General features: G+C 32.9%; 1 protein-coding gene across 1 annotated transcript in view; it reads right to left on the bottom strand.

Moving 5' to 3' along the window:
• LOC100377292 (reelin-like) overlaps positions 1 to 25,910 on the bottom strand; it is a 65,889-nt gene that overhangs the window by 9,948 nt on the left and 30,031 nt on the right. Inside the window, exons 20-44 of the mRNA XM_085496876.1 lie at positions 25,240 to 25,377; positions 24,149 to 24,335; positions 23,369 to 23,574; positions 22,839 to 22,998; positions 22,079 to 22,252; positions 21,047 to 21,282; positions 20,042 to 20,193; positions 19,379 to 19,583; positions 17,975 to 18,219; positions 16,231 to 16,413; positions 15,400 to 15,673; positions 15,011 to 15,151; positions 13,919 to 14,093; positions 12,371 to 12,656; positions 11,608 to 11,791; positions 11,249 to 11,348; positions 10,266 to 10,492; positions 9,702 to 9,922; positions 9,060 to 9,210; positions 7,031 to 7,289; positions 5,755 to 6,031; positions 5,113 to 5,281; positions 3,287 to 3,602; positions 2,712 to 2,905; positions 420 to 807 (exon numbers count right to left, since the gene is read on the bottom strand). Of these exons, the coding sequence (XP_085353002.1) occupies positions 420 to 807; positions 2,712 to 2,905; positions 3,287 to 3,602; positions 5,113 to 5,281; positions 5,755 to 6,031; positions 7,031 to 7,289; positions 9,060 to 9,210; positions 9,702 to 9,922; positions 10,266 to 10,492; positions 11,249 to 11,348; positions 11,608 to 11,791; positions 12,371 to 12,656; positions 13,919 to 14,093; positions 15,011 to 15,151; positions 15,400 to 15,673; positions 16,231 to 16,413; positions 17,975 to 18,219; positions 19,379 to 19,583; positions 20,042 to 20,193; positions 21,047 to 21,282; positions 22,079 to 22,252; positions 22,839 to 22,998; positions 23,369 to 23,574; positions 24,149 to 24,335; positions 25,240 to 25,377 (5,248 nt within the window). The remainder of the gene's footprint in view (positions 1 to 419; positions 808 to 2,711; positions 2,906 to 3,286; positions 3,603 to 5,112; positions 5,282 to 5,754; positions 6,032 to 7,030; positions 7,290 to 9,059; positions 9,211 to 9,701; positions 9,923 to 10,265; positions 10,493 to 11,248; positions 11,349 to 11,607; positions 11,792 to 12,370; positions 12,657 to 13,918; positions 14,094 to 15,010; positions 15,152 to 15,399; positions 15,674 to 16,230; positions 16,414 to 17,974; positions 18,220 to 19,378; positions 19,584 to 20,041; positions 20,194 to 21,046; positions 21,283 to 22,078; positions 22,253 to 22,838; positions 22,999 to 23,368; positions 23,575 to 24,148; positions 24,336 to 25,239; positions 25,378 to 25,910) is intronic.

Here is a 25,910-nt window from a genome sequence, read left to right as displayed (position 1 = left end):
AGTGAAAATATCTTTTTTTCCTATATCCTATAACTGATCTAATTACCCATCGAAAATCAGTGGAAATAAATTTCATGCAAAACAGCCAAACTGTCTTTTCAGCAAAAATTAATTCCAGTATAAAATAAAGTATATCATACATGTAGCATGTCATTTGCTCATTAGATTTCAATCCCTATGATGCAACATTGAATGTATCATTCAAATAACTTTATTTGCAACATATTTAGATCCAATGTGTGGTGTTTACAAAAAGCCCTTGCATTATATGTGGCATTTACAAGCATATAGATGCCAATCTGTTGATCTGTTTTGAGCTTACCTGTATATCGACCAATTATGTTATAGAATCTGAATGCAGTGCAATGATAGTAAAATGTTTTATAAAATGATTTTCTTGTAATTTGGGATTTCCCTACCTTGAATTGAAGAATTGAGTCTTTATCAAGAAGTAAGTCCTCGGTTATTATAGAGACGTTCTCCCCTTTAGCTGGCAAACCAATCAGAGCTGGTGCTAGTGGTACATTCGTGTCTCCCACTTGTTGAACAATATTAAAAACATCATTTGTAGTGCTGTCTGCCTGACAGAAACTACCTAATCCGGAGTTGTCCAAGTAAAGCCAATGAGGGTCAAGTTCACTATCATCAAATCTGTCCTTCAGCGAGTTCGACAGTGACTCAGACCCTGCCAAAAGAACGTTATCAATGGCCCAGTCATTCTTTCCTTGTCCGGAGTGTTTCGGCTGCCACCATCTGAGTCTGGCACCACTACGTCTGGCAGCTGCTGGAATCTGTACTGATATAAAGCTGAGGAATAGGAGGAAATTTGCATTAATATTAAATTTAATAAATTTCATTACATAATGAGTAATCAGAGAATGTACAAGACTATGACTGGCATGAATAAACATTTCAGCATTCACTTTCAGTGTCTGGTATATCAAAGTTTTATTGTCGACAACATTTATGTTTAAAGTCTTTGGCATGTCTAGTAACATGCATCATATAATTAATGCAGAATTTATGTTATTTGCAAGATATTTGTGTCTGAAGTATTTTGCCAATAGTGGGAAATTATCGAGCATTTCATGGATTTATTCGTGGTTGAGTTTCAGCCTCTTAGGATGTCAACAATTCACCAAATAACAACTTCAAACACTAAAACCAGAAATCTTTTTAACCTGAGCTATAATAGTCAAAAAAACATGACAAATATTTGAAATTTAAAAACCAAACATCATTGCAGCTAAGTGATATGCTGATGTGAAAATCTGTCAGCAACGTTATTTACGAGTCACTGTATTGTTTAAAGTAAAATATGATCATTTTCCACAGGGGCTGGACAAATGGTATGCTAGGGGCTGATCACCAGAAAGAAGCGAGAAGAATTAGTTTGGACCTAAATTTTAATTAGGCATTGCATTGCTGTAATTTTTGTTGGTTTCTTCTATTAATTGTGAATAGTACATGGTTTTTTACTGGTATACAATTTTGTCTGTGCAGATTATTATTTCAAAATATGCCCCCCCCACCTGAGTTTTAAACATTTGATCAGCTCCTTAATAAAACAATATGGTTGATATGTAAGGCCAGACTTTTTTTAGCTCCGCTGTCGACTTTGTCGAGCGGAGCTTATCATATGAGAGATTGTCCGTCGTCGTCCGTCGTTCATCATCGTCCGTGTCAATATTTTACTTTTTTGACTTCTTCTTGAAAACTATAAGCCTGAATGCTTTGATACTTGGTGTATATGTACCTTGGGTAGACCTCTCTTAGGTTTGTTCATTTCATGTTGATATCTTCAATTCTCTAATTTTAGTGAATATTTTTGTTATTTTTAGTAAAAAGTGATATTTTCGACTTCTTGTTAAAAACCACAAGTCTGATTGTTTTGATATTACATATATAGGTACTTCAAGTGGACCTCTCTCAGATTTGTTCATTTTGTAATGATATCTGTAATTCTCTAATTTTGGTAAATATTGTTGTCACTTTTGGTAAAAAGTGATATTTTCGACTTCTTGTTAAAAACTACAAGTCCAATTGCTTTGATATTGAATATATAGGTAATACATGTGGACCACTCTCAGATTTGTTCATTTCATAATGATATTTTAAATTCTCTAATTTTGATGAATATTTTTGTCATTTTTGGTGAAAAGTGATATTTTTGAATTCTTGTTGAAAACAGCAAGTCCGATTGCTTAGATACTATACATAGTTCTGTTCTTTAATTGAAATGCGCATTGCTAACAGCGGAGCTATCTCAGCCGACAGGCTGCTTGTTATTCCTTGTTTCTTGAGTTTTTATAAGGCATTTTTTTTGAGAAGGGCGGAAAAAAATTAAATTAATTCTTTTTTTCCATTAGAATTGTAAGTGAGATCATTGATCAGAGAGAAGAAATAAAATAAAATTTTATTCCATGTATAACCTTGTTTCTCATCTGCGCAAGACTTCGGTACTTTGATCACGATACTCCCACGAAAATGCAATTTGGGTTTGTTATGCGGCGGGCGGAAAAAAAATGAAGATAAAAATAAGTTTTTTTGCTCTTACAAGTCGGTGGACGCGAAAAATTATGCTGAAATAAAATTTTATTTTTATTTCATTTTCGGCTTATGTTCATTCGGCGCGTTCGCCAAACAAGGGATAATAAACGTCTGGCCTAATATATATAGTGTGAAACAATGTAACAAATCATTAGTCACACCTTGGCTGAGTAAACTGATCATAGAACAGTTCAGTCAGTGGTTGCCACGAGATACCACCATTCACAGAGTATTCAACAAAGACACCTTGGTTACGGTTGCTAGGTACACTCATACATCCATATTTGAAATAAAACTGTAAGAGTTTCACTTCAGAGAGATCTAGATCAGTTGTAATCAGCTGTCGAGTACATGCCTAAAAAACAAACATAGTACTACTAAGCTTTCTATGATAAAATAAAAACAATTAATATGTGTGCAAAGAATATTCTTTTATGATGGCTTGACAATCATCACATGATAACTCCTATTATAAATGCACAAAAAAGACTGCTTCTTTCACCTCTATTATTATTGTAAACAGCTTAAATTTCAGTAGAGAAAAATGTTCATGAATCAGCAAAAATTTCTCAGGGATTCTACAACACAATTTTGTCTTCATGAATGCCATAAAGTTACCAAATAGTAAAAATTAAGTGATTTACAGTAATCATAATGAACAATGGATAAAATTGAAAAATAGAAATGGTCGATATGATGTTGCATTGTGGGTATTTTGCAGTATAACGTCACTTACCCCATAGAAATGTAAAGCTTTACCAGACGGTAGCGGTTCACAGATGTCGGAAATCAACCCACCATTCACAGTTATCCAAGCTTTATCAGGAGGCTTTTCAAATTTATCCCTCAGTTGTTTTGGTAATGGCTTTAACGGAATGTTACATGTATCCCCAGCCCAGGCGTCATCACATACGCATATACCGACATCACATCTACCATGACCTGAACACAAGTCCATGCATTCATCTCCAATGTAAACATAGCGAATGGCCCATGTATGTGCTGGTTCAAAGCCAACTGGTTGGCTCCATCGGAAACGAGTGCTCTTGGACCTGAAAAATATGAATAATTAGTTTTGCGGGTTTGGTGTAATTTTAAGCATCAACTATCTAGTTATTTTTATATGTCTTTAATAGCACAATAACTTTAATATTGTTATTGCCTTAATGAATCAGTTTCTGGCAAAGAAGAGAGAAAAATTTAACCTGTATTTTTTTATCGGCCTGTAAGGTAGTATACAGAATCACATGTAAAAAGCAGAAAAGTGAAAATTTAATACTCTACTCATCAAGCCAAAGTGAGCATCAATTGAGGTAGATTTCTCAGTAGTTTTATTTTGTTGGCATGATCCTTACTTTGTATAACTTGCTTGGCTGATAGTGATTATAACTATGAATTTCACATAATACATAGCTACATTGCAGAACATCCAATTCCAGTGTAAAATTTCAGGTTATAATATACATATACTGTAAAGAAGTTAATTATTCAATGGGTTTTAATTTGGCTTATTTCGCTGACTGGAAAATGCGCTAAATTAAAACCAAGTGAATATGTAAAATTTAGCATAGAACACATTATCTAAATAATAACACCATGAATTTAAAACCCACTGAATATGCCTGAAATGGTAAATCAGTGAAATTTAAACCCAGTGAAAATTAATCATTTTACAGTACACAATTTAATTACTATGGTAAACAACTGGAGTGGTAAAGTAATTCTATTTCATACAGTACATTAACAGTGAATATTCTTTTAGGGTTGTATATCAGCCAGCCGTAATATATACAAAATATACTATACATGTATATGCATACCTGGCATTTATTCGTCAGGTACACTATTTCGAATACATCCATTCAATATACACATGAGCAGTTAATCTACTCACAGTGTGGTATATTAACTAACCATAGTATATAATAAATACATACCTGGTGTATACTGGCAGTGATATAATAATTGTATTCACTTCATTAAAGTTGAGTAGTAAATCTACAAGCAGTGGGGTATATTAACCAACCGTAGTATATAATAAATAAACTATAAATACTTACCTGGTGTATACTAGCAGTGGTATAATAAATTTATTCCATTTAATATAATTTGAGCAGTAAATCTACCCACAGTGTGGTATATTAACTAACCATAGTATATAATGAATACATACATGTACCGAGTATATACTGGCAGTGGTATAATAATTATATTCCATCCATTACAATTTGACCAGTAAATTTACCTACATTGTGGTATATTAACTAACCATAGCATATAATAAATACACTATAAATACACTATAAATACATACCTGGTGTATACTGGCAGTGGTATAATAATTATAATCCTTTCAATATAATTTGAACAGTAAATTTAACTATAGTGTGGTATATTAACTAACCATAGTATATAATAAATACACTATAAATACATACCTGGTGTATACTGGAAGTGGTATAATAATAATAATCCATCCATTATAATTTGAACAGTAAATTTAACTATAGTGTGGTATATTAACTAACCATAGTATATAATAAATACACTATAAATACATACCTGGTGTATACTGGCAGTGGTATAATAATTCTATTCCATCCATTGTATACATCAGCAGTAAATATACTCCTAGTGTGGTATTTCATGCAGTCAACATTGAGAGGTAAACAATCATCTAATAACATATCCCAATGCTTTCCCATGTCTGTGGAATACTCCAATATGATATCTGTGTTGTGGAAAAATTTAAAATAACAAAACACAAACTTTTAAAATCTATGTATTAAAAAATAAATCAGACTTTTCTTCTACATATTACATGTATATATTAATGAGACAATAATAAACAATAATTTTAATTTGTAATTACAAATACTGATATAATACATATGGCAAATACACCACAAAAATGTTACTGGTACCAGCTTGATTTTTATTGTTAACGCTCATTGTGAAGGGTGTATTTTAGGAGAATCTATATATTGTTGTTAAAACTGTGTTTAGCATTCTGATGTCACATCCAAACTGTGAAAATATACAAACTACAAGCTGCCACCAACCAACAATCAGCTGGTTTTAAGCTTGAAACTTGTGTTTTTCACTCCCAATCAATCTATTCATTTAAACAACAAATGTGAAGGTATCATTAAATACCTCCACAGAAAGCAGTGTTATAATACAGTAAATTTACAAAATTCTCACCGTAACAGAGGTCACTTTGAGAACATCCCATTGCCAGATCAAACTGGAGAAAGGTAAACTCTGTAACCATGAGGTCAGCAGATATGGCATATCTCATGAAACTATTGCCAGTGAAATGTAACGCATTGATACTGGATCCACAGACTTGTTCTACCTGGCTACCAGGGTACAGCATCCAGTTGGTGTCATGAGGAGATGAGATGCCGTCCTGCTGTAAGGAGGATGTGAAGTCATCTTCTAATACCATCTGTCCATATACATCACCACCAAGAAATATCTGTGGATTATTAAATGAAAAATTATGAATATATGTTTGTTCACATATCAATTGAGTACAGTATAAATAGGGGATTTTCTGTACAACTGCGAGATCTCGCGAGATGTATGAAAAACGTGCGTCGAACGTCTGCCGCAAAAATCGAACGATTTGATTTTGAACTAGAATTTTTTTATTTCGTAACTCACATCGACCGGCCGATCTTCGACAGAGGAATATTGCTTTCGAATACCCTTACTTAATCGAAATTGCCTATCATCAAATGTGGACAGCACATTATTAAGCACGGAAATGTCCCCGAAATACTTTCGCGTTTGTCGAATCCCACGCGATGTTTGACGCGACTACGACGCTATGACCTTTGTTTGTCCTGTTTTTACGTTCGATTTCACGCATAACGCGTGATTCTCGCAGTGAACGGAAAATGGTCTATTGCCTCCTTTCTCACATGAAACTTTAACATTTAATAAGGCACAGAGCAATCTGATGTATTTTATTTTATTTTTAATTTTTTTTTTAAATATTTTTTGTGATTCAGTATGTTTTTAACTATCGCCATTGCCTATGTAAAATTAAACCCACACTACACAATATGATCTTTTTTCTTGTACATTGTAATTGTTTGTTAAATATTTTCTCTAATGAGTATGTCGTCGGCCAATATGAAAGGCTAGCTGTGATTGGCTGTAGTTTATATAAGACTTGAACAGGGTTTATATGGGCATTGGTAAATATGGGCAGGTCCTTGTGGGCTTTCACGATTAGCAAAACTCTTAAAATCTGCCAGCAAATCAATAATGAATTAAAATAGAAGAAAGTAAAAGAAAATGTTTAACAAAAATTAAACACAAATTTAAAAATAAGCCCAAACTAGGATCTTATTTTAATCAGATTGGGCATAAAGAGAACACTGCCTTTTTCAAAATTGGTCAACTCTCCAAAATATCAAGTACTAGAAAACTCCAGTGAATACCTGTGACAAATGTGACAAATACAGACCTGATCAATTGCCCATTCATCAATGTAGGTACCATCACTGGAAGGTTGCCACCACCGTATCCTGGTAGAATTGGTTCTAGATTCCCATGGTAATTCCACAGCAACATATGCTGGTTTGTTTGTGTCATGCATGAAGTGTAGTTCCTCCATGGTTGACCAGGAAAGGCCACCATTTGACGAGAACTGTAACAACACAGGGCGGTTCTTGGGGCTTGGTGATCTTGGAGAGCAACCTAGCTTGATGTAGAAGTGAATTGAACTGCAATAAATATTTATAAATATTATTATATTATTTCTGTAATTAAGTCACAATTGCTCATTCGAATTTCTTTATATTACTGTAAGCTGCTTCAACAGTGCAAGAGAAATTCACAAAAATGTTGGGAACATTTTGTATCAATAAAAAAAACAATTTCACTGAAGTTGGTTGGGCAGGAGATTTTTTTTGTGAACACTTGTCAAATTGGGAATATGTCAGGTGTTAACCAATCAATGGTGGTAGCAATATGGTTGTAGCAACGGATCGGTAAACCAGTGTTCAAATCCTACATTGTGTTGAACAACAAAAACGGTAAACCCCTTCTACTCTGGGTGAGTGTGCCACAGACTCAATGGGAAATGGCCAAATCCACTGGCCGAAATTCATTCAACAAGTCATTGAAAATGACACAGTCCCCGTCAAATTTTCGAAAGTTCTCTTTGTGCTCGTCATATTAAAGCGAAGGAGTTGTCGCGAGCGTGTCCTTGAAGCTTGAGTTCCAAGTGGCATATACAACAGATTGTTTATTTACATCAAAACACATGTTCCGAGTAGTAGTAATATGGGCAAAAATAAAAACAGCCGTTATTCGGCCATCTTTGATCTGATTATGAAACACACTGATACATGTATGTATGATGTATGTGCCAAATACGAATGAAAATGGTACATAAATTGTGGAAATATAGTAGTAAGGCCAAAAAGTCAGATGGCTGTCAATCGGCCATCCTTGACCAGATTTTGAAACAAATTGTCATGGACATGCATCCTAACGTGTATAAAGTACATGTATGTGCAAAATTTGAATGAAAACTGACAGAGCACGTCCAAGATACGGCATTGAAAAATAAAAACAAGATGTCTGCCAGTCTACCATCTTTGATCCAATTGTGAAATAAATCATCTTGGACATGTATCCTAACATGTATATTCTATGTACCAAGTTTGAATGACAACTGACAAAGCATGTCCAAAATACAACATTTTCAAAAAACAAGATGCCTGCCAGTCTACCATCTTTAATCCAATTGCGAAATAAATCATCTTGGACATGTATCCTAACATGTATATTCTATGTACCAAGTTTGAATGACAACTGACAAAGCATGTCCAAAATACAACATTTTCAAAAAACAAGATGGCTGCCAGTCGGCCATTTTGAATCCAATCGCTAAACCACTGCATGTGCATATGTCCCACATAAAGTACTAATCACATGCAAAGAATGAACGGAATCGGTCCACAGGATTCTGAAATATGACTTCGGACGGACGCATGGACGCACAGATGCACGGTCGGACAAAGACCGAATTATAAGTCCCCGTTTTAGAACTTCGAACGGGGACTAATAATGGATATGAGAACCATGTCCACTTGTGTTTGTCCGAACATATGGTATATGTAGTTGATATCAGTATAGCATATTAAATGGCCATAATGCCATTATGATAGGAAGATGGTCACACAGCCCTGTATTGTAAGTTTGTATTTCAAAATACAGCACCCTCTATCAGTTGGATGTTGAAAAGATCTGTGAGGGATTTCTTTAACAGGCGGTGGTTGTCGCGCAGTGTGTGTTCAAATTCAGTGTAAACAAACAATGTATTTAACCAGTACACTCAATGTGTACGTCGCTACGAGTCCCATATCGAACATGATGCAGCCGCGGTGACCACTGCCCTTTCAAGCACTGTTATAGAATTTGCTGTAAGTATACAAGTAGGAAAGTACATGTGTGTGTTTGGTGAGTATGGGTGTCTGCAGACATACCTTGTTGTTGTAAGGTCCATATCAGTAGTCAATAGCATTCTTATACCATTATGAACAAAGTGAAGACTTTTACCAGTAATTAAAATACCACATTTCTCAGTGATTACACCACCACTCCACTGGGTGAACTTTAAGGAGTTTACTTCTTTACCTATTTTAAAGACATATACCATATTTGCTCAATTGTATGTTATTACTCTATTGCATGTAATGTTATGCATAAGCATTACTTTTCTGTTTCCTTTAGGAGATAGTGAACTGCTGTGATTGCTTTCAAATCTTCTCTCTCTTTATGTGTTGTGAAAGAGGTCGTCTGAATTTAGAAGGATTTGGCGAGCAAAAATAGAACCAAGTAATATATCACATATTGTGCTCCATTATAAGTGCACATAACACCCCAATTGAATTATTAAAATATGATTTATTTTGACTGTTGATACACCTCTGTCATTTATGTAAGAACATTACACCATTAACAAGTAAAATTGGTTTGTTGAGTTTGTGAAACCATGGACCTTAAAAATATTATGTACTGCTATTTTTAAGGCCTATGATAGAACATAAACAACGACAAATACACACCAGTTAGTGAAATATCTATACATACTATTTCATCATCAATTGAAAATTAAGTTTTCTCACTTTCAAATGATTCTTTCAAGAATCTTGGATTGAATTTCACAGCATAGCAGTTCGGTCCTGCGTAGCCCTGATCACACTGACATTGTTTGTTTCCAAGACACACACCATGACCACTACAGAAATCAGGACATTTATCACCAATGTATACGTCATCTAAACCCCATGCGATGGACGTCTCTCCGGCTTTATAAACACCTTGGTACCATCGGAAACGAACATTGCTGAAAGGAAATCAAAACTAGCTAACATGATTCGGTAGAATAAAAATATTTTGAAAGCATAAACTAAATATAATTCTTCTGTTCAAAACTATTATAAAGCAATAGTTGAAATAGAAAAGAAATCAAGAATTCAAAATGGCTACCAGCATAGTAGGCAATTTAATATTTAATGCTATTATTTGTTTTTCTATCTAAAATTCATTCAACTAATTGAATTCAATTTGTTGAATCAAGTACAAATTGTGAATCACTTCTCATTTTATGTTTCCTGCAAATTTGGGTAAATTTGAGTTACAAATACAATCATGATGACTTTTCATTGCATTCAAAATTTTAGACTCACCCACATATATGAAGCGGTGCTAACGATATAATATATCTCTGCCAATCCTCTGTAGCACCTCTATAATATATACTGGCTGGTAGCATTTGATTCTCACATACACTGTTGGCTTTCTCGATACCAATACACAAGGGTTGTAATAATGTCCAAGTCGCTCCATAATCACGCGAGTATTCCAGATACACAGAATGCTCTGCTGATCCAAGTTCACTGCATCCAATATTGATCTAAATGTAAACAAATTTACTATCACTTATGTGGAACAGACACTTGATATATTTGATATTGAATAAAGTACAAAGCTATAATTAATGGTTATGTAGCATTGTTTATTTCTATGACGTGTTGACTCAGAAACAAAACATCAAAGAAACCAGAGAGCTTTCAAGTTTAACTTGTTGTTTATTCCGTCAGTTACCCCAATGGCACTACTTTTTACACATCAATACACTTGGGTGATCATGTGATGAACAACACCATTACAAAAGTATGTATTCTCATGCATGCAATAAAGTAGTCCCAAAAACATCACATTTTCCAATGTGGGGTGGACTTAAAATATTCAAATGTTTTTTTTTCTTTTACTTTTCAATATTTATGTAACTTTAATCTTGGGCTCACTGCTGTACTTTCAGTGAAGACAGTGTTTTGTGTCAATGAATATTGTTATTAATGAAAGGATTATGTCATCTGAAGGGACACTAGAACTGTGTGCAGCTCAGTTCATATGCACAGAATATGTCAACACTCATTGTTTATGTGGGCATTCTACAAATGACTAACAAATATTCTTTACTTGAATTAGCTTAATACATTTGATTATTCATAATTAATGAATGAAGAAGACCAAGAAAATTTTAGAGAAATGAATCATCTGGAAGATTTAAAAAGTGTATTGATCAGATCATATACATTTGTACATGTAGGTTGAATATATAATGTGTAGGTTGTTTCTAAACTCTTTTACCAACCAAATTACTCACCTCAAACTGTAGTACACTTTCTTCAGAAACGTGGACATCCCGAGTGGTCACAGAGTGCTCCCCAGTATGATCACCGAATACTAAGGCAATCCTATCATATCTATCAGAAAACAATGCATCAATCAAATAACATAGTGAAACTAATGTGACCTTGTCCCTATGTTTCAAAATATTGCAGGGAAATCAATAAAGAATGGAACTGACAATTAGTCTCAAACACATCATGGAGAAATTTCTAAATTTCTAACATGTTACTGAGTAATGGATACAACACAGCTATAATTAGCTTGCTAAAGTGTGAACTTACATAGCACAATATTTCTGTCATGAAAAAGTGACAATCAAAAGATGAAACTTACTCCTTTCGCTTGTCATACCCTGACGGAAATCTCGGAGGACAGAATGGTCCAACATGACTACCTGGATAAAACAACCAATCTGATTCAGAGACCCCATTAGTGAAATCTTCTTTGATGACATTACTTTGTTTACTATTACCACCAAATATAATGTTATCAATGGCCCAGACGTCTTGATCTTCTCCTGTTCCAACAAATTAAAAAAATAGCTTAAAATTCACACAATTCACACAAAATTCAACCAAAAACTAATCAAATCTGCGCATTGCCCCAGACAAGCTATATACCAAGTTTCATTGAAATCCAAATATTGGTTCTTGAGATATCGATGGAAGAGACACACATACACACACACACACACACACACAGACAGACACACTAACTGCAAAGACTCCCTTTTTGTGCTTCGCACACGGGAGTCAAAAATGTAGAACATGTAAATGTAATAAAACATTAAATTTTAAATGGAGCTGTAGAATATTTTCGGCTAAAAATAAAACAATAGTGTTTTTCTTTTTCTTTTTGCAATATTTTAGAAGAAACAAATAAATAAATAAACAAACAAATAAATAAATAATTATTTTCACCAACAGTTGAAAATAAATACACATTAAGTATTTCATAGTATTATTATTACCAACAAAATAATTTATTTCTGACCATCATAAAATCAACATGGTGGCAATATGATATGTACTAAAATACGATTATTCATCATAAATTTAATTTTAATATTATATATTATAAGGCCTAATGAAAATACCTGAATTTTTGGGTTGCCATAATCTGAATTTGGTTGCATTCAGCTTGGCTGCCATTGGCAACTGAATGTTGACATTGCTTGGTGTGCTGTGATCTGAATCGTACATTATTTCCTCCAATAAGTGCCAGGTGATTCCTCCATTGTTGGAATACTGGACTAAGATACCACGTGAGCAGTCAGCATGACCACCTTCATCTTGGTGACCACATCCAAACTTAACAGTAAACTGGACGTATTCCATATTAGTACTGTCGACACTGGCTGATTCCAACATTCTTAAACCAGACTGAAGGACAAAAGTGATTGTAAATATTGAGACATTTGTGTGTTTGATTTTGTTATTTCTGGACCCAGACAGGAAACCATCAAAATGTTTCTTGATATTCCAAGGCTGTGTGGATTTCTGGTATATGTATAATACTGCAAATTACATTATGTTCACTTATGAATTTATTTTTGCTGGAGGAACGAATCAAATAAAATATTTTGTTTTCTATTTCACATTCAACTCATTAAAAATCATTGAAAATGTCAGTTCAGCATAAATTAATTCTAGCTAAAATAAAGTATTTTTCAGTAGTCCGTTTGAAATCATAGCTAATTTGTAGTCGACTGAAAACAAGCACAGTCATAATGCATACATATCAAAATTAGCACTTAGATTTAATTAAATTGTCATGAAGTGTCACCGCTTCAAATCAAACATTAAGTTTTTGTACACCTTAGCCAACAGTTGTCATCTTTCACTTACACCTTATACATATGGTACACCATGACTACACATGAACAAATACCATGTCACACAGACACTCACACTGCCTACACCCCCACACCTTAAATATTTACAGTTTAGAGTACAAGACAATGCAGAAACTTTTACCAAACCATGCAAAATTCTTGGATACTTATAGAGTGAAACCTGTCAATTCTGACCCAAGTCTCAACAGGGAACATTTTCTCATCAATACATTATAGCTTTGCCTAAATAATATCACCTGAACAATTATCTGCATTTACTCTGGTCTCAGACTACTACTGTGGAATACTTTATTTTCGCTGGAATTAATTTTCGCTGAAAAGGCTTTTGGGGCATTTTGCTTGGAATATATTTTCACCGATTTTTGATGAGTTTAATCTGAAAGATAGGAAAAAAAGTATATTCACTAGATTTTATTTTCACGGAATCATCCTTCAGCGAAAATAAATTCCAAGCAAAAATAAAGTATTCTACAGTATACTACTTCCTGTGTAACTCTCAAACTATCTTACGTTATTTGATGAAATAATAATGAATATTGCGTTATTACGTTATAGTCACGTTAGTTCGATCGGTTGTTTATTGGATTAAAAAGTTAAGCCCATAAACAAACGTGGCAGGCATCTGACCAAAGGAAAAGCTACGTTCTAGTCTGTTCTATCGTAGTCTGGGCTTTGGTGTATAGTTTAGACAGGTTTCACTGTTGTGTTGAACACCATAGTGAAAAATAATTCCCTATACAAATATTATCCCTTATATTTTTTTATCTCATAAACAATAATCACACTAACCTTGGAGAAGACCAGAGCGCTACCTGAGATCAATGTACCACATGATTTGCTGATGTCAGCACCATAATAATACGGCCAAGTGTCGCTATTAATATCATCATCAAAGTTATCTTTTACTAATGGTGGTAATGGATACAGTGGTACGCAGTTGTAACCAAAGTAACCACTGTCACATCTGAAGGGAATAAATGTTATAACAGTAAATTACTAGAGGAAATATAAAATACAAAGTATTGTAAATGCATTTATTATTCACTGGGTTTTAATTTCGCTATCTTTGCTAATACAGCGAAATCCACAAAATTAAATCTACATGAACATGTGGAGTCACAATGGAAACTCAGTGTTTCTTAGGCAAAATTATGAAATTAAAACCCAGTGAATATGCTTAAAATATCAAAATAGTGAAAATAAATGGTTTTACTGTAAATGATAAAAGTTAATAAACTTTTTAAGGACTTTAAACATATATTCTGTGTCTCAAAAATGAAACCTGAATCTTCAGAACATTTTCTCTTTACACACATACAAAAAGATGAATACACTATGCAGAGACAAAACTTGTATTAGCATATGGCAAATTATTAATTTTCCTGCATTTTTATAACTCTTCTCATTAAGACAGGATGTATTTAATATTATAGAACATTGAAAATGTGGAATTTTGAAAGTAATGTGAACAAGCTGTATTCAAGATTTCATGAGAAAATCTCATAGAAAGTGAGAGAATCTCAAATACTGTGGATTACTTTATTTTCGCTGGAATTAATTTTCGCTGAAAAGGCTTTTTGGACGTTTTGTGTGGAATTTATTTTCACTGATTTTTGATGAGTTTTATGTGAAATATAGGAAAAAAAGTATATTCGCTGGATTTTATTTTCACGGAAACATCCCTTCAGCGAAAATAGCGAAAATAAATTCCAAGCGAAAATAAAGTATTCTACAGCAGTTTATTTATTCTTATTATCCACTATGCTCTATTTTGAATACCTAGGCTAGACTAGATTAACAGGAAAAATGAAACACTATTGTTAGATTTGAACTAGACTACTTGGTATTACTAGCAGATGTTTTCAAGTGATTTCAACTTACTTGCATTTTCCTGTACAACACTTTCCATGACCTGAGCACATCCATGGACATTCATCACCTAAATATACATAGTCTAAGGCCCAGTTGTCCTTTCTATCAGCGAACTCAGGCTGGATCCAACGGAATCTTGTAGCAGGTGAACTAAACAACAAATAAAAATAACACAAGACTTATTTGCGAGTAAATAATATTTTTTTTTAAATATGTAACATAATATATTATGTAAAAAACATCACCATTAAAAACTTTTTTTTTTCAAAGATACAACTCAAATTCGAGTTAATCTCATAAGCAAAATTGGAAAGGAAATTTGTTTTCAGCCATCAGAAATTTGTCATTTTTGTTTCTATGGTACATTTAAAATCAAAGACTGATTACCAGTACCCTACCTTGTAGCAGGCGGCAGATAGACACTAACTCTAGTTTTATTAGAGTACAACTGGGATATATAAACACTCTCTTGGTGGTAACTATGACAACCAATATTTGGAGGCACACATTCTTGTAATACCAGCTGCCATGTTTTACCCATATCAAGTGAGTATTCAAGTCTTACACTGCTTTCCTCAGTGAATACCTCACCACATCCCATCATCAGTTCAAACTGTAAGAAGGTAGATGTGGTCACATGGAAGTCCCAGGTTTCTGCATATCGAGATGTTCCTGGAATTGATGTTACAGTTGATGGTTAAATCAGGCCTACAGATTGACTCTGGTCTTAATTGATCAAAGACACTAGAAAATATTTGTAACTATTTTCTATGGTCTTTAATTTGATTTATATACCTTCAACACAAAATTTAGCATTGTTATGATTGTTCCTTTTCACCTCCATAAATGAAAACAATCTACTATTAAACACATTGCCGTTTTTTTCAAATTAACTTCAGCTCTCTGTGGAGGTTTTCAGCAGGTTTCAATTTTCACAATAATACAATTCAATGTATTAATATCAGTAATATTCAATTGGATATTGCACAATTTTTGCCTCATAAATTTTCACCCAAGTATATGCTAGTGTTTATTGATTTAGATTTAAATATTTAATTATTCAATGTAAACAGTCATCTTTTTTTGCATAAAACATGGGTGCTTATAACACAGAAAGTAATATTATCCACAGTGAAGAAGCAAAGAAATCATGCAATCAAATATACAAATGACAAATATAGTAAGAAGTAATCAAGATACAAAGAAGATCACAACTGGTAGACACTCACCTTCTTTGCTATCAAAGTACAGAGCATAGTCTTTGGATTGGCATGTTGATTGTGGTTGTCCTCCATGTATCATATACCACATATTTGACTCACCAGGGTGGAAATCATCTTGGAATCCATAGGAACATGTGTCATTGGCACCTATCAGTACATTATCTAGTGCCCACTGTGATCTAGGTATATCTAGATATTAAAAGAAAACATAAAGCACACTGTTCTTTTGTTTTTATGGACTATTTGATTCTTTTGTTTTTATGGAACAATTCATTCCTTTTGTTTTTTTGCAGCAGTTCACTTTTTTTGTTTTTATGAACAATTTGTGCTTTTGTTTTTATGAACAATTTGTGCTTTTGTTTTTATATGGACTATTCATTTGAATTTGTTTTATTGACTATTTAGTTTCTTTTGTTTTGTTGGTTTTAATGAAGCACCACAATAAACACATTGCAAAAGCTTTGACCACAAAAAAATAATTTTGAATTGGTTTTAAAAAAGCAGTGATTAGAAAAGCTCTTCACATGAATACAAATTTGAACTTTCATATCAAACCAAAGAAATACAATTGTTTGTATAAAACCAAGATTGAATAATAAGAAGCGCTGCTAGAGTCTCAGAAAGGTAAGTTATTTGTGTGTGTTCATCATCCAGTGTCCCCCCCCCCAACATAACATACCATCAATTCAACAGTTTTTATTAATTAAAAAAATCTGACAACTTTTTGAATGAGAAAAAGCACAATACTGTGATTGGTTGAAATTTTAATTTTAATTAGGTTGTTAAATTTTAGGTAGTAAGCAAAATTTTAGAGATTTTACAGTATTTAATATTTTTTTGCATACTAGTTTATTTTATGAACTATTCAGTTTCTTGTATTTTTATGATAATTTTGCTAATTTTCTTGTTTTTTTTTTAAATATTCTTACATAACTTATTTTTAAACACTATATTCTTTACTTGCAACATGATGCTCTTAATAATTATAATATGGTTACTCAAGGTTACTGGTTACATGACAGGTACAAAGTGGATTTTTTTTATACTGAGAGAAGCTTCCTCTAATGTACATTCCTTTATGTGTTGATTTAACAAATATATTTACAATATATTTACAAGTCTAATTATGTGCTAAACACATTCAATGATGGTCAGTTTTGATGAAGTAAGGACATCTCAATGCTATATTCCTCTCTGAAAGTTCAGATTTTAACATTGAATTATGAAAAAAAAGAAATTTAATCAATATAATTTTGCTGCAGACATTCGATCCACATCTTTCATGCATTATGCAAGATCTTGCAGTGATCAGAAAATCACCTGTTCTATTCTACCTGACACAAACAGAAATATAAAGCATTGTGTGATACATTGAACTTTTTAGTCTTTTCAATACCAGACTTTCTCACCCAATCTCACCCAAATGCGTCAATATTTCTGGAAATGAACCCTAATTTTGAAGCCAACAGACAAAATTTGAGTCAATTTTCAGTTTTTACTCTAAAAATTTGGCTATTTTGTCCCAATCTTTTGAAGGAAAGTGCAAACTATAAACAGGTCTATTTTGCGAATTTGTGATGAAAAGAGGGAGCTGGTGGTGTAATAGTTAGACTGACTGGGTTATTAGGTTTGGTTCTTTCCTTCTTTTGACTGCACTTAAATTTCTTAAATATGGTGCTGTGGGGGTTCTTGGTATTATTTATTTTATTGTCCACCAATCAAAAGAATCAGTATCAATCACATGACCAACCTTGTTGTAAGTAGGGCTGAAGCCACCTAAACGAAGTAGAATCTGATTTAGCATCTCTTGGTAGCTCTATAGTTACCAACTCAGGATTTAAACTAAATGACTTGGCATCTAACTGATGTAACATATGCCATGTTATGCCATGGTTCCTACTATACTGTATGATGATGTCTTCCTGTCTACTCACTGGAATCTCACACGTCGAACCAAGATTAGTACTGCCAATACGTATGTAGAACTGAAGAATCCTGTAAACACAATAAAAATCAGATACATATAAATGAAGAAAATAAAATAAAAACATTTTATGGTAGCATTTTTGTTTTCAGTTTTTGGTTACTGTTTTTTGGTGGGGTGAGTAATTTTTCAAGAAAATATTTCTCATAAGGCCAAAAAGATAACTTGCTCCAAAGATTTTCTGCTGGTAAAGTTTTGAAATGTATTATTTTCTGTTTGTTTTAGTTTAGAAGATCACTGTTTGACATTTTACTCAAATTGGCCGTTGGTGGCGCTGTTGCAAAATACAGAAACACAAGATTTGAGTTTATGCAAATAAAGCTTTTCCTGATTATAATTTTCTGATATGATATATTTTCTGATATGGTTTATTTTCTGATATGGTTCATTTTCTGATATGGTTTATTTTCTGATATGGTTTATTTTCTGATATGGTTTATTTTCTGATATGGTTTATTTTCTGATATGGTATATTTTCTGATATGGTTTATTTTCTGATATGGTTTATTTTCTGATATGGTTTATTTTCTGATATGGTTTATTTTCTCATATGGTATATTTTCTGATATGGTATATTTTCTGATATGGTTTATTTTCTGATATGGTTTATTTTCTGATATGGTTTATTTTCTGATATGGTATATTTTCTGATATGGTTTATTTTCTGATATGGTTTATTTTCTGATATGGTTTATTTTCTCATATGGTTTATTTTCTCATATGGTTTATTTTCTGATATGGTTTATTTTCTCATATGGTTTATTTTCTCATATGGTTTATTTTCTGATATGGTATATTTTCTGATATGGTATATTTTCTGATATGGTTTATTTTCTGATATGGTATATTTTCTGATATGGTTCATTTTCTGATATGGTTTCTGAATGTAATGTTTTTAAGAATCCTTCAAGATCCAGTTTAATGTTTAGTGATTTATTGTATTGAATCACTGGAAATATAAGCTTCATTTTGCATATGAAACTTCACACACAGGACTGGGTTGTTGAAAATCAGTCAAGGCATGATCAAGAAATGAGGACAATCACATGTAACCCAAAACATAAGGCTGACTAAAAATTATCCATGATTTATTTTTATTATTTATCAACCATAATCAAAAATTAAAAGATTGGTCACTGCTGCACAATTTCTTTTAAAAATAAATCTTACTTGGTTGTGGTAGTGTTCAGTTCAGCCGTTCTGCCCTCTCTTGGTCCAATTTGACCAAAGTACATGGAATGACCTCTTGCCAGAATACCACAACTTGTACCAATCTCACCACCTACCACCAACTCCCAGACTCCACTGAAATCATTACCATCAAACCTGTCACTAGCACTGGTTGGTGGTGGTATCACAGCAGTACAGCTTGAACCTGTAAACATTGATCTCTAATTATTACCAGTAGTATACAAATTTTCACAGAAAACAAATGAACTAATGTTTTTAAAATTAAATGTTTTTACCCTTTTTTTTTATATTTATTGGAATCAAGTAATATTTACATATCAGTGTTACCTATCTATTATACAGAGATGGGTTATGGCTCAGAAAATTGCTCATTTCTTGGAACAGTCTTTTTTAGGTATTCACCCCACTTCCTATAATTTTTGTTTGCAATAATATATTCAATGTATTGAATCTCCTGAATAAAATTTTTAAAATGTGTGAAATTAGGATTTTGCTTTTTCCTTCTACATGTATAAACGTTTTCACCCTAAGTCCAACAATGTGTGCTCATCTGCATCTGCATTTCCAACTATGGTTCCTCGCTGAATAAAATAGAGATATTTTATTACTTCTTTTAACTAATCAACAATTTTATTGACTTACCATGGAAACCTTGTTGACAAACACATTCACCTTGGAAACACACACCTCTGCCATTACACATATCTGGGCAAGCTGGACCAATATACACATCATCCAAAGCAAAATCTGGTGCACTTTTATCACTGGGCTGCAACCAGCGAAACTGTATTTTTCTGAAAAAGTAACGGTGAGAAATGATTTAACTTGGAAAATAAAACAATATAATTATTTTACTAGAGGTTCAAGGTTTATTATTAAAATGTTAGATCATAGGATGTAGTGGTATCAGAGCATTGCGTGGGATTCAACAAACAAAATTATCTTGAGGGTATTTTCACACTTACTAATACTATTAATATTATTGCTATACACTTCTAATGATGATTAATTTTAATGAAATAAATGCATCTTGATGCAATATTCCCCTCTCAAAGATCAGCATTTAGACATTCAGCTACAAAAAAGAAGTTCAAATTCAAATTGTTTGATGTTTGTGACAGATGTTTTCGGCCTGCGCCTTTCACGCAATACTGTAAAATACTTTATTTTTGCTTGGAATTTATTTTCTCTGCAGGAATTATTCAGTGAAAATAAAATTCAGTCAATATACCTTTTTTCCTATATTTTACATTCAACTCATCAAAAATCAGTGAAAATAAATACCATACAAAACGTCAAAAAAGTTAATTCAAAATTAATTCAAGCTAAAATAAAGTATTTTACAGTAATCAAGATTATATTGTAAACAAAAAATCATCTATTAATTTTTATAGTTGGATTAAAACAGAAAAGTTTTTGATTGAATGATGTATGTGATATTTATTCAAAGTCTGCACTTTGTGATTTTGGCACATCAAAATTTATACTACATTAATATTGTATTGCTGGGTCCGAGTCACATGCTCTTGCAAACAAGTGCTAAACTAAAATTGATCCTTTATTCCTTTATTGATACAAGTGCAATGGAAATATCAGTAATAACCATGCAAACCATAGAATCAAAACAGAATGATGGTTTAATCATACCTTCCAGTCAGGTCTTCATCTACAGGGATTACCACTAATCTCCATTTATTGTATAATCCCATATGATAGACACTCCCATCCTGATAATCATCAGTTAATCCTTCGCAGTAATCATCGCTTTTAATAAATGGATGGCACGGCTTGATAACCAGATTCCAGTGTAGGCCAGCATCCACCGAGTATTGTAAATAAACTGGATTATGTGTTTGGAAGTCTTGACCACATCCAATGACAATCTATCACAAAACAAGGCATTATTATAAGATCGTATACTCTCATAACTGCATTTTATTGATATGATCAACAATAGCAACCCCTGTCTTATCAGCAAAATGGCAACCAAATGGCCATCTTGGCCTGGATCGATAACAATTTTTGTATACATATACTAATTATTGGTCCAAGCATTGTAAATGAGGTAGGCAAGACAGAACCCAATAAATAAGGCCACTCAAAAAAAAAATGTGCTTTTGGTCACACTTTCATTTATAAAATGGGGCAGTGAAGCAATTTTTATAGGCCTTTTCTCTCCATTTCAGAGACTATTATCAGCAACAGTGAAAATGTTTATGTGTATGGGATGGGTTGGGGTGGGGAGGTAGCATTATAATATTGGCTTAAGAATTACGATAAACTTCAGTAGATCATATTTTCACTCTTTAATCCTAATTAAAATGAGGAACACTAAAGCATTTGTTATTTATATGAGAGGGGTAATCACTCATGAGCAGACATACATTTATAGTGATAACTACAAATGAGAGTGCAGTGAGAGTGTGTATATGGATATTTCTGACTGACACCTGTCGCTTTGTACCGATTTTCGAACACAGTGGCATACTACTACAAGTAAGAAACAAATAATAAAGCTAACAGTACATTTGTGCCAGAAATTATCTATAGTGCAGCGACACGCATTATACATGTAATTATAAAATACTCAGGCTGCTCTTATTTGTTGTTGTTGTCCCAGGTTGGTTGTGTATGTCCATTTGCTAAGCACCAACACTGTAAATGTTTTCTTGTATTTACCTTAAACTGTATGATATCCCCTATTTGTAGGTTCATGTATTCAGTTATGGCATATCTGTCACCATTGTTTCCACTGAACACCAATGCAGTGCCATCAGAATGACATAACTGACCAACATTACCATTAGAGATAGACGTCCATATATCTGATATTACCAGTGATATATCAGCATTCTAAATAAATAAACAAACATAAATTAAACTACAGATCCACTGATGAAACACCACAACAACATACAAAGTAGCCGTATACATATAAAATCAATCTGATTGGTAAATTGTCAATGTTGGTAGATGTTGCTAGAAGCCCAACAACACTGATCCATTCACCTATATGACACACTCAGCTTGGACTTCTTTTACAACAGTAAAGGTAAGGCCAAGAAAAAAAAAAGTCTTTGTTTCTCGTTTCATGGAAATTTTAAAATGAGGCGGTGAGGAGATTATTTTTTTTGAATACTGAACTAAAATGGGGGAAATTTGAGACAAGCACATTTTGGAATGCTTTAGAAGGAAAAAAAACGTATGAGGCGCATAGTTCAAAATGATGTGCGCAGAAACAGAGATATTTTTTTCACAGCCTATTAAAATAAAAATGATCGTCATTCATTAAATATATGTACACTGCTCAAGTTGTATAAAAATTACAATTATTTGCAGACTGCAACAAACTCAGTCAAGGGCCATACATTCACCAACTAAACAAAAAGTTTTTATGAGTGATCATAACTTCAACCAGCATTTCACTGGCTTCTCCTACCTGGAAATCCGCTTGTAGACTATTGAGACTATTATCACTACCAATGTAAATATCATCTATGGCCCATTGGTTATACCCAGCGCCAGAATGTGACGGTTGCCACCATCGGAATCTTGTTGATGGAGTCCTGGCTGCTGATGGCAATTCTTTGTGCACAAACCTAAATACAGAGAATTACAATATTTATCATCTCTTACAAACTGATTTGCATAGAACATATGTCGATTTGCATTATTAGAACTGCAACTCCAATAGAAGCACATATACCGGTATATGAAAAACACTATGTTTTATAGTGAATCGTTAAAGTATAAATTATTTTAATCATATAGAAACATGTAATAATTACCCATAATTTATGTAAACTACCACTAATAGAGCAAATATGCTATATTTTTATAAAAAATTAAATCTGTTCCAAGCTACCTTATAAAGTAATTATAATGATTTACGGAATTTGGAAAACAAGCGTGAATATAAAATCTTGGTACATTTTATAATATGGATGAAAATATAAATCAAATATTCACCTTGGTTCTGTGTAATCTTGATAGTATAATTCCATCAGTAAAGTCCATGTAATTCCACCATTATTAGAATATTGCAGTAAGACTCCTTCCTCTCTATTCCTGGAATCTACACAGTATACACCTCCACCTCCGATACGAATGTAAAACTGGACAAAACTGGCAACCTGCGTATTCATGTCTAGACTGACAAGTTGACGAATGCCATCCTATTGAATTCAGGAAGAGATGATAAATACATGCAAACGACTCAATATCCTGAGAAGAAGAGACTTTTTTAAAAATTAGGACAACAACCAGAACTCAAAATTCATGGAGGCCTTGAGTGGATGATCTACCTGACTGGTACCCTTTAAATATAATCCCTAAATTCAAATGAAAAAAAATTTGTTGATTTTTGAAAAATAAATCATGTATTAAAGTATGTCTAGACCAATACCATATTTTTATCATAGACACACCTCACAAATTTCTTCAATTTCAATCTATTAAAGCTTTTTTTTTAATTTTAGATTTGAAGTTAGCTATTCTGGGAACACTTAAATTCAAGTCCAATATTACCAGAAGAATGAATTTGAATACAATAAACAATAATTTTGAACTGATTACCGCCACTTATACTGATATTTAAGTCTTGACAGCAAAGATTAATTATAACAATTTAACGAACAAACAAACTATTACTTAATTATGCATTGTTCTCAATACTACAAACAAAACATTTTAAACATGTTGAATTTTATTAAAACGGAGACTTTAAAGAGAATATGCTTAATTTCTTACTTCTGAAAAATATAATGATAAACCAGAGGTGATGACTCCACATCCTTGGTTGCCATTGACAACATACCCACCATGAATGGCTAGCCAATCAGATTGCAGTAAGACATAATCTTCAAAATCTGATCTTAATGTGGATACCAGTGGATAGTCTGGGGTACAAGTATCACCACTATATCCTGGATCACATCTATGAAAAATGCACCATATGAAATAAGTAAAAGGAGTATCCAAGTTTGATAGGATAGTGTTTTCAATGTAGTAGTATCGGTATACAACTAGAACTGAAGATAATTCAGTAGTTTCTGAAATACATAATTTGGTTTATGATGAAATCAACAATACAAATTCGATAGTAAGACATTGATTTGCTGAAAACCAGCGAAATACACACTTGTTTTTATGCATGATTCATACTTTATTACAGGGACTTTGGTTGTTTTCGACTTTCTATAGATTTGAAGTTTACAGTTGAGTGAAAGGTGTCTTATCTGAGATTCACCATTTGAAGGTTTGTTTACCATTAAACTCCTACCAAACTGTTGGTGATTTCTTTACATGCTTATAAAACTTTTGATCAAGTGACTTCTTGTTACTTTATACCACTGCGCTTATTTCTGTAAACCCATTGTATTTATACTACTAATAAGTGTAAAACTGGCCACACATTCATATAAATGTAAACCCCTACAGATAACTGCATGTACATAACACTATTGAAACTTTATAGTCAAGGATCAATGTCTGGACTTTAACAAGAACAAGTTTTTCCTAAACTAAAAAGTTGACCAAGGAAGGGGCTTAAACCCACAACATCAACCATCAAAGACTGAACTATAGCAGCTAGATCCCGATGCAGGTTCTCGACAACCCAACTTGTAGTGTTTCTCAGACAAATTATTTGAGTAGTGTCAAAGTGTATTTATACATAGAGGAAAGATTCAAGTCTGATAAAAAGAATTCCTAAATAAAAGCAGTTAACATGTGCTCAAACCCCTAACCCTACACTAAAGTACAGTTGGCAGTATTAATCTAGAAATCCAACATGTATTGTCTGCAGGAAATAATCTACAATGTATCTGGCATGCCTTTACCTGCAATCTCCATCATGGCATCTTCCATGTCCATGACAGTAATCTGGACATTGCTGACCGATATAGACATTATCAATAGCCCAACTGTCATTACCAGTGAAAGAAGACTGTAACCAACGGAAACGAACAGGAACTGAACTGAAATATTAACAAGGAATATTGCATATATAAGTTATAACACTATGATATACGAAACATGCATATAATTTGCATGCATGTAGTCTTTTACTAGTGACAAATATTTTCACACTAGCTGGAACTATTTATTTTTATCGCTAGTATACATGTTATAAAATCAAATACAATGTTTTTAAATGTTGTTCATGGGAATGTTTATGATCAACAACTGTATCTTTACCATTTTTGCTCTATTAGAAGTGCAAATAATGCAGCATTTATTGTTTACTACTAACAAAAAAAGCAGCTCAATTAGAAGTATTTGAATACGGCTTTCTGTTTTACAAACAAAATAGCAATACTGATATTAAAGTTCAACATTTTGTAATGGTAATTTTTGGTTGCTTTTTTTTTTTTACACAGTAAACATATACAGTATCACAATTTACCTCATCAACTCATTCACTAAAACACTTTAAAAGTACACATGTTTTGCCATTTTAGTAATTGCAATTCAGTGGGAGATGAGATGCATTACTTCACAAAATGTGAGC

This window comes from Saccoglossus kowalevskii, chromosome 3, assembly GCF_978046115.1.
Source record: "Saccoglossus kowalevskii chromosome 3, keSacKowa6.1, whole genome shotgun sequence".
Lineage (NCBI taxonomy): Eukaryota > Metazoa > Hemichordata > Enteropneusta > Harrimaniidae > Saccoglossus > Saccoglossus kowalevskii.
This window is presented reverse-complemented; position numbering and strand designations above follow the sequence as displayed.